The sequence below is a fragment of the Myotis myotis genome, unplaced genomic scaffold, assembly GCF_014108235.1.
Source record: "Myotis myotis isolate mMyoMyo1 unplaced genomic scaffold, mMyoMyo1.p scaffold_m19_p_16, whole genome shotgun sequence".
Taxonomy (NCBI): Eukaryota; Metazoa; Chordata; class Mammalia; order Chiroptera; family Vespertilionidae; genus Myotis; species Myotis myotis.
Window position 1 is genome coordinate 35,292,250 of NW_023416320.1, and position 9,387 is coordinate 35,301,636.

A 9,387-nucleotide genomic window follows, 5' to 3' on the forward strand; every position below is an offset into this window, starting at 1 on the left:
CTCATAATAAGCTTCTGCCAACTGTATGGAAGGATAAAAAAGTAAAAACTGGCAAAATCTGGAATAGACAATCCTGGTAAAGCTAGCACACTTACTACCAAGTAGTTCCTATGTCTAGAAATGGAAGGGACCAAACCACGAGCCTCCTAGAGATGTCCAAGAGCAGCAGGAAAACTCACTGCACAAGTTAGAAGAATAGTGCACCCACATTCACGGTGCGCTAGAGGGAATGTAATATTATGACCAACAAGTTCAATATCTACTCTAATTTTACAGAAAAGCAAGTTAAGGCCCAGAGATTTGACTATTCTAAACGCAACATCACTGGGATAAACCCAGGGTCCCAGATTCTACTGCTAGTGAGCTCTCCATTAAAACACCCTTACTTATGTTAGCATTTTTGGAGGATGGGACAAAAAATAAAGAAATAGATAAATGAATATATACATATACATATACAAATACACACCGAATTCTGTTTCTTCAGTCTAATACTTACAATTTAATGTTATTAAAATATATATTCTAATATGGAAAATCTGGTCTCAAAACACACACACTTTAATTTGAATCTCAAATGCTTTATCCTGCAAGTTTTTCACAAACCTGAACATAACAATCCTTTTAAAAATTCTAAAGACCTCTCCTCCCCTCACCACATCCCAATATAGTAATTATTCAAGACCCAGATATAAATTCAACTTTTACCACTGCACAATGTCATCTCATACACCTCAGCTTTTCCTTAGCTGCAAGAACAACAGAAGGCGAACTTCTAATCCAAGGAAGTTCTGAAAAACTAAAGGTAAGTTCACTATACTGCAGATTCAAAATTTTCAAACGGCATTTCTTTGATGTTTCCCATCGCACCACTTTAAAAGATCCAAAGAGGAAGGGGGCAAAAGACCCAGTGTGGCTTACTAGGGAAGTTAAAAAGTCATCTTCTATTTATTCAATAAATAAAAGGCTGTCTTCACCCTTTAACTTAGCATGCATTTAAGTTATTCTGCACTTTTCCCCCTTCAAGAAGGCTTTTTAAAAAAAAAAAAAAAAATAAGCCCCTGTAACAAGCTTAATCTCGTCATTTTGATCTAGTCTATTTCCAGTGCTATAAAATAAAGCGTAAGCATTAGGAATTCATCTTTGTGTTAAGTGTCCCCGCCTGTCCTCCAACGATTTCGTCTTTGATGGATGCAACAGATCCATCGCAGCGTCTCCCCTGGAACCATTCCTCCTCGGCCTGCCCTGGCTGTCGGGACTGTGAGGATGTCCGCCTGAACTACATACACATCAGGCCTGGGAGCAGCTGCGGGGTCCGGACATGCGGCTGGTGGGCTGTCATTGTCTTTCTCATCTTCCCCATTTCAAACCTCCCCTTCCTTGTCGGGAAAGCCCGCTGACCTAAAGGTCCTCCCCCCACCCCCTCTTTTTCATGGCCTCCCCCCTCCTTCACCTCTGGTCTTATTCTTCCAGGTCAGCCCAGGCGGCTCCAACATCCCCCTCTTTTCCCCGTGGCGGAGGCTGTTGCAAGCCCCGGCTCGGGACTGTCACCGAGGGAACCACTCCGGCCCGTCTCCCCCCAGCGCCCGGTCACACGACAAAGTTATTGACACGCACGAGGGAGACGGAGCCCGAGCCCTTCCCACGCCCAGTCCCGACCCACCGGCTCCACCCGGACGAACGCCCAGCTCAGGAGCCGCAGCTCCTCCTCCGCTGCACCACAAAGGGGGCACCCCGGCCGCCCCGCACGACCCCCCGCAAAAGCTCCCCCTCGGCCGCCGGGGGTGCCGAGCCCCGCCGATCCCCGAGCCCCGCGGCGGCCCTTCACCCCCCACCCCGCACCCCCGCCCCGGCCGCACAGGCAGCCGAGTTACTGTCAACTCCCAGCTCCGGGCGGGCGGGTGGCAGCTCCCCGGGGCGCCCGGACCCCCTCGCGCCGCCCGGCCTCCTCCCCGCTCACCGAGCGCCACCTCGCACGCCTTGCGCAGCTGGGAGTGATGCGCCTTCTTCACTTCCTTGTCGGCCAGGATCTTCTCCAGCGCCCGCGTCAGGAACATGTTCTTGGTCTTCTTGCCCTCATACATGGGCGCGGGGACGGCGGCGGCGCGGCCCGGGGCTCCCTCCCGGCGGCTGGACGCAGGAGCAGGGGGAGGAAGAGACGAGAGAAAGGGGTGGAGGTGGGGGCGCGGAGGCGTGGAGGGCAGCGGCGGGGGCAGGAAGGGGCGGGCGGCCCGGCCGCGGTGCGGGCCCGGGGCGCGCAGGGCTTCGCCGCCGACCCTGCGAGGCCGCCCCGGCGGGACCTCCGCTCCTCCGGGTCCCGGGGTCGCTTCCCGGCCACCACCACCCCCGTCACTCGCCCCTCGGGCCTGGGAGGCGGCGGCGAGGGAGCCCAGCCCGGGCGGCGACGGCGGGGGGCCGAGGAGCGAGCCGGCTCAGAGGCCCGGCGCGAGCAGGGCTGCCCTGGCTCCCGAGAGGACGCGCACCCGCCGCGGCCGTGCACCGGCCTCCATCACCGCCGGCCTGCCCCGGCCGCCATGTTGGGAGGAAACGACGCGTCACGCAGCGTCCGAACGGCTGCAGAGGAGGAAGCGCGGCCGTGGCTGGCGCTGGCGCTGCCGCCCAGAGCGCCCGGCGCCGGGAGGCAGGGGGCGGAGGCGGCGCGGAGCCGCAGCGCTACGGCGGCCCGGCGGGGCCTCCCGCGTTCTCCGCAGGCGGCGCGGCGCGGGGCGTGGCGTGTGCCGCGTGGCGGACGTCCTGCGGCGGCGAGCTGGGCGCGCTGGGCCGGCAGGGGGGCGGCGGCCGCCCTGGGTCCCTCCTGTCGCCCGGGAACGAGGCTCCCGACTCTGCTGCGCCCCCTTCTCCGTCCGGCCGGGGACCCCCTAGGCGGGAGCGCAGCCCTTCCGCTCCCGGGTCGGTCGGGTCGGGTCCGGGACACACCCGCGCGGCCCAGGCTCCTCCGCGCCGTCTGCACCTGCAGCTGCAGCTCGCTCGCTGCTTTGCGTCCCGGGCGCACGGAACTAACTAGCTGCGAATCCAGACCTGCGCCCCCGGCTCTGGCAGGAAGGATTCTCTCTGGGAAAGAGCAAACTGAGCCCAGTTTGGCAGAGATTCGGGGGTGCTGCGCTTTTCGTCTCTGCGGAAGGCGTCGGTGCACTGTAGGTTTCAGATCCCTTCCGAACCGCGTCTGAAGCGAACAGGCGGGTGTCGGAGTGCCCTCCACACCACCAATCCGTCCAGGCTCTGAAAACCAGTTTCAGGATGGAAAAGCTTTCCGTGCCGACAGACTGCCCCAGGCACACAGATGACCGTGTGTCTGCTCTTGGCACCAAGGAGTAATTCGAATTTCTGTTTCATCCAGAGCAGAAAAAATGATAAAGACTACCACAAAATAGATGCAAGGAATTGGTCATCTAGGTGCACGGCTCTAAGTTCCAAGTCACTGTGTGGCTCTATCCACACTCGTTTCCAGGTTGTTAGGGAAGGCCCCTCACTGTTCCCATCCATTCCATAGCCCTGACCGTGGACTTGTCCTAAAGTAGCCATTCCAACCCACGAATGGGGAGGCTGTGAAGCGGCAAGATTTGAAACAAGGGAAAAAGACACCTAAAAAAAACCCCGTGGGAAATAAAAAATGGAAACTTTCCAGCTGACCCTGCAATTAAAGTAAACAATTAGATTTTTTTAAACTTCGTTGTCCTGAGAGACAAATTCATTAAGTTCATTCTAGAGACTATTTTTAGGTTACCAGAAGTTAGAGTTTACTATAGCAACCATAATGATTTCTGTGGACACACTCAGATAATAAAATTATTGAGAGCAAGCTCCGTTTCTAATTTACCTTTGTTTCTTCATGCGAGTGTTGTACCAGGTACTATTGAAGGTGCTAGCTGATCATCAAATCTATTTGCTCTTCCGCAGTGCAAAGATACATTGTGTTCCTTTGTCTCCCTTGCAGTCAGGTATAGAGCATGGCCATCCCTACTGAGCCCATGGGAAAAAGAAATCCACAAGCAATTTCCCATGCTCTTTCCCCTTCTGTGGCCACATACTGAAGATGGCAAAGCTCCAAGTTAGAAGGAGCCTGGGTCCTACCACTTAGAGGAGAGCCATCTACCCAACAAGATTTCTTCTGGACAATGAAGTAAACTCGTGTTATATTTAGCAGCTGGCTTTATCTTAAACAATGCACGCTATTTGTTAATGAATACAGAGATTTCTGAACTGAAAAAGCTCAGAGTCTACTGCATAGCACACATCACAATCTAATCATCTTGTCTGAGTACTTGTTTATTGGTTGGTTATGTGTTTCCCTCATAACACCAAGGAGATCATTTGTCTATTCACTTCTAGCATCTAGTATAGTCACTGGCATAGAGAAGGTCTTTGATATAAATTTGAATGGGAACTTGGATCACCCAGCTGGCATGGCTCAGTGGTTGAGCATTGACCTATGAACCGGGAGGTCATGGTTCCATTCCCTGTCAGGGCACATGCCCGGGTTGCAGGCTTGATCCCCAGTGTGGGGTGTGCAGGAGGCACCCGATCAATGATTCTCATCATTGATGTTTCTCTCTCTCCTTCTCCCTTCCTCTATGATCAATAAAACTACATTTAAAAAAAAGAAACTTGGATGAATGAAAGACATTGGGCTAAGTCAGGCATGATTCTCATCCTTGTTGAGTTTATATAGTAGGGGAAATGACATTAAATAAGTAAATCACTAGTGAGTGCATATATAATTATAAATGTGTTAAGTATGATTTAAGAAGAGAAAAGAGTGCTATGAGGAAATCCACTTTTGGATTCAGGAATGGCTTCCCTAAAAAAAGGAACATTTGAACTGAGCCCTGAAGGAAGAGGAGAAAATAGCCAAACTAAGTCAAGGAAGAACTCTGCAGGCAGTCTCTTGGGTTAGGGGGGAAGCTCGGCAAGTTTCAGAACCCAGAACAAGGCAGTGTAGCTCAAAGGTATCAGGAGGAAATGGTGCCAGTGAGGGCAAAGAGGGAACTAGGAAGCAGATCATATAGAATCTTGTAGGGTCATGTTCAGGGGGTTGGGATTTTATCCCAATAGCAATAGAAATCTATTGAAGGACCAAGTAGGGAGTGACGTGATCAAACTGGTTATGTAAGAGTAGTCCCACCACTGTGGTGTGGAGAATGGATTGGAAGGGGACAAGAGTGGATGTGGACAGAACAGGCAGGAGGTGATTACAACAGTGAGTGCACCATGGCTTGGGTGGGGGTCCAGGACCACCATGCAAGATCCTGGAGATCATGCTCTGCACAAAGATGGCAGATGAGGCTGAAGTCAAGCCCCAGCATGTGCCCAGGGGAAGGAGTCCTTTTTCTGATTTGCATAAATGTTAGATTGCCCAGTGGTATCTAAGTGATGGCAGTGGAGGTGGAGCAAAGTGGATAGATTTGAGGTATATTATGGTAGCAGAAGGAACAGATTTCATAATGAATTGGAGTGAAGCTAGGAGAAAGGAAGAGGTCTCAAACAAATGCCCCTTTTCCAATCAGAACCAGTGAATGAATGAGTAGAAATGCTGTTTGTGGAAGATGGCCTAGGTCAGTGGTCGGCAAACTCATTAGTCAACAGAGCCAAATATCAACAGTACAACGATTGAGATTTCTTTTGAGAGCCAAATTTTTTAAACTTAAACTATATAGGTAGGTACATTGTTATTAACTTAATTAGGGTACTCCTAAGGCTTAGGAAGAGCCACACTCAAGAGGCCAAAGAGCCGCAGTTTGCCGACCACTGGCCTAGGTTGTTTGTGGGTTAGGAACAAATTTGAGTGTGAGAGTGCAGTTTTCAGTTTTTTTAAAAAATAAATTCTTCTAGGTATGACCTAACCCTCTCAGAAGGAATGGACTCCATCCTCCTTCCTCCCAGGGGACAATTCATCCTCCTCCTTTGCTGGGTCTAAGATTTCACCCAAAAGGTAGTTGTGATGGGGGACAGGGGTGTGCGCAGCCTTGGGAGGTGGGCACTCTCACCCAACTTGAAACTCAAGGCATTAACTCTGACCAGCCTGGCACAAAAGATTGGGTAAGACTGAGATAAAGCTGATGTCCTATTAGCTTTCCAAACATCCTAAGGGAAAGATAATATTTTAGTCATTTATTTGCAAGTGAAGGAGAAGGGGTAGGTGGTAGCAGAATCAGGCAATTTTTACACAAAATTTTGAGTATATTTCCCTATTATTATCGTTGTTGTTGCTTGGTGCTTAGCCAACCTATTTAAATTTTTAAAAATCTCAGTATTCACTTGAATTTGATTCATTGCTGTTTTCAAATCTTTCAAGTTCTATATTTCTGAAATGCCTATCATCCTCTAAATTTTAAAATATATTTTCCTTATAAATGCTTTCCTGGGTCCATTTTTTGTCTCTTGGTCTGCAATCTCACCTTTCTATCAATTATCCCTAATCATTTTCCCTTTCTTCTATAACTTTGTATTAGCTGTCTTGACTTTTCTCTTTGGATAATATAACTACTTTTTTTAAAATATATTTTATTGATTTTTTACAGAGAGGAAGGGAGAGAGAGATAGAGAGTTAGAAACATCGATGAGAGAGAAACATCGATCAGCTGCCTCCTGCACATCTCCTACTGAGGATGTGCCTGCAACCAAGGTACATGCCCTTGACTGGAATCAAACCTGGGACCCTTCAGTCCGCAGGCCGACGCTCTATCCACTGAGCCAAACCAGTCAGGGCATAATATAACTACTTTTATTTTAATATCCTATATAATAAAACCCTAATATGCAAATTGACCAAACACCGGAACAACCAGTTGCTATGACACGCACTGACCACCAGGGGACAGACGCTCAACACAGGAGCTGTCCCCTGGTGGTCAGTGCACTCCCACAAGGGGAATGCCGCTCAGCCAGAAGCCCAGTGAGTGCAGCGGCGGTGGCAGGAACCTCTCCCGCCTCGCCTCTGTGGCAGTCAGACATCTTCCCCCCACCCCCCTACCCCGCACTAGGGCTCCAGGACTGCTAGAGGGTGCAGACCAGACTGCCCCCTCCAGTGCCTCTAGTTAAACAAGAAAAGACTCCAACCTGGTTTGGTGTACTCTGTCATCATCCTTTGAAACACAGATGTAAGTTCAGTGTTGTAAATAGAGATATAAATTCAGTGTAACATGAAAATTATATAAAATCTGAATACAATTTAATCTGAATAGATCTGATTGACGTTAGAAACCAATATTAGTTAACATAAAAATAGCATCGTGTTCACTTGGCTAAAAAAACCAAGCCTAATGCTTCCAGTAGTCTTTCATATTATTTTTCATATCTCTCAGTTCTATTAGCTTTCCCACATTCCAAAATCTGACCCTTCCTTGACTTTCTAATTTCTCTAATTTCTCAATAATAATTATCATTTATACAGAGCTTATTAGGAGCCAGGCGCAGTAACCCAAATGAAGACATTTCCATTATTATCCCTAATTTATAGATGAAGAAACAGACAGAGAATTTAACTTTCCCAAGTCATACAAGTAATAAGTGGTGGAGCCAGGATTACAATTTGGAAAGTCAGGTTTCCAGAGCACATACTTTAAACAACTAAGTTATACTGCCTCTCCAAATAGTCTTTTCTTGTAGCCTCCTTCCCTGCCCACTCCCTCCTCCCTTGAAATCCACAAGCAGGAACTCAAATTCAAGGCCATTCCTCCTCCTCTCTTCTTTTCTCCATATATCCATACAGACACCAAGCTTTTCTGCACCTGCATGCCTTTATCTTTCAGCAATCCAGAGCACCCACCAACCACCTTTCTTTTGTTTGCTCTCCCCAAAGGATTCCCAACCTTCAAAACCTTCTTGAAATTCATCCCCTCCTAAGTTTTCTTCTACCTCCAACAGCATCAATCCCTCCCTTCTCTATACTTCTATAGCATCATCTCCCTTACACCTAATTGTATATCCACAGTAAGTGTTTAATCAGACTGCAGATTTTTGAAGAGCAGAGCTATAAGATAAAGCAGGCCACTTAGGAGAAGATGGGAAACACTGACTAAACAGAGCAACATCAGTTTTGCTGAGACCACAATAAAGACATGACTAATATAAGAAAGGCCATCTCCAAAGTTAAGTCTGCTTTTTGGCTTTTCATGTGAGGAGGCTTGTAAGCCAATTTGAGATTCCTCTTTTATCAGGTCTGCTTGTTTTCATCTTGCTTATTGAGGAAATAAGTGAGTAAAGTGCGCCTTCAAACTCAGAGGTCCTGCTCCTTCTTTGGTAGGAAAAGTATCAATACCTTGGACAGGGTAGACAGAGCCAGAGCATGATAGATTAAAGAATTTCATTTAAAAAGAAAGCATAAGAGGATCAAGCAAATTTTTTATTGAATAAGGGGCTATATTGTAGTTTTCTTTTTATCATTGAAGTGATTTTTTTAAAAAAAAAATTAGAATGTTGCAAAAAAAAAAAAAATTGAGCCAGAAGTTGGAGGTAATAGATTTTCCATGAATTTTAAATCAAGTGTGAATGTCTTACAGAATAATAAACCTGAAAGCATAAGCACTTAAATTTCCTTAAAATCTTTAAGTTATATCATTTTCTAGTGTTGTAGAAAATACTTTCTTTCAGTCCATGTTACTATTCTCTTCTTTATATATTGTTACAATTTTTCCTATATAATTACACTACCGATAGCTATTACTTGCTAGGTACTTACTTTGTATGATACCTTTTACAAGCATTAACTCATTTAATCCTTACAACAACTCAGTCATGTATATGTTATTATTTCTCTTTTACAAATGAGGAAAAATAATTAGGGATGTTAATTGCCCAGGTTACAAAACCAACTATAAATATAAGTTCGCAACTTGCTAAAGTTCACGCGTGCTTTTAACCATTGTTCTATCCTGTCCTCAGTCACATATGTCTATACCCATTTGAAAATGCCTTTTCACCAATATTGTACCATAATCATTTTAAACTATTCTCAACAACTAGTACACTGAACTGAGTGTTAAATATTGATGGCTATGTAGGCATTACATTTTTGGAAGTCAGGTTTTTTTAAAAAAACTTAAAATGGAAAATTTTGTTAAAAGCCTGCCTTTTAAAGAAATTGAATTATAGTTTAAAAATTCCAGAAGAAAATCTCTAGGCCCAGGTGGTTTTACTAGTGAATTCTACCACACACTTAAAGAAGAAAAACACCAATACCATGTCTTTCAGAAAATAGAAGCGAAGGGAACATTTGTCAACTTATTTTATGAGACCAGCATAACCATGAAACCCAAATTAGATAATGGCAGTACAAAAAAGAGAACATAGAACATAGATGTAAAAATCCTCAACAAAATATTGGCAAATAAAATTCAGCAATATATAAAATAATAAGACACCACAACA

General features: G+C 46.5%; 1 protein-coding gene across 5 annotated transcripts in view; it reads right to left on the minus strand.

Annotated features, from left to right (window-relative positions):
* Positions 1-2,215, minus strand: part of ARFGEF1 (ADP ribosylation factor guanine nucleotide exchange factor 1) — a 102,850-nt gene extending 100,635 nt beyond the window's left edge. For all 5 annotated transcript variants that reach the window (XR_004972520.1, XM_036338447.1, XM_036338449.1 and 2 more), the window contains exon 1: positions 1,961-2,215. Coding sequence is in view for 4 of the 5 variants with exons in the window: in XM_036338447.1 (XP_036194340.1) it covers positions 1,961-2,084 (124 nt within the window). In the remaining variant the exon portion in view is untranslated. The remainder of the gene's footprint in view (positions 1-1,960) is intronic.
* Between the last annotated feature and the right edge of the window lie 7,172 nt (positions 2,216-9,387).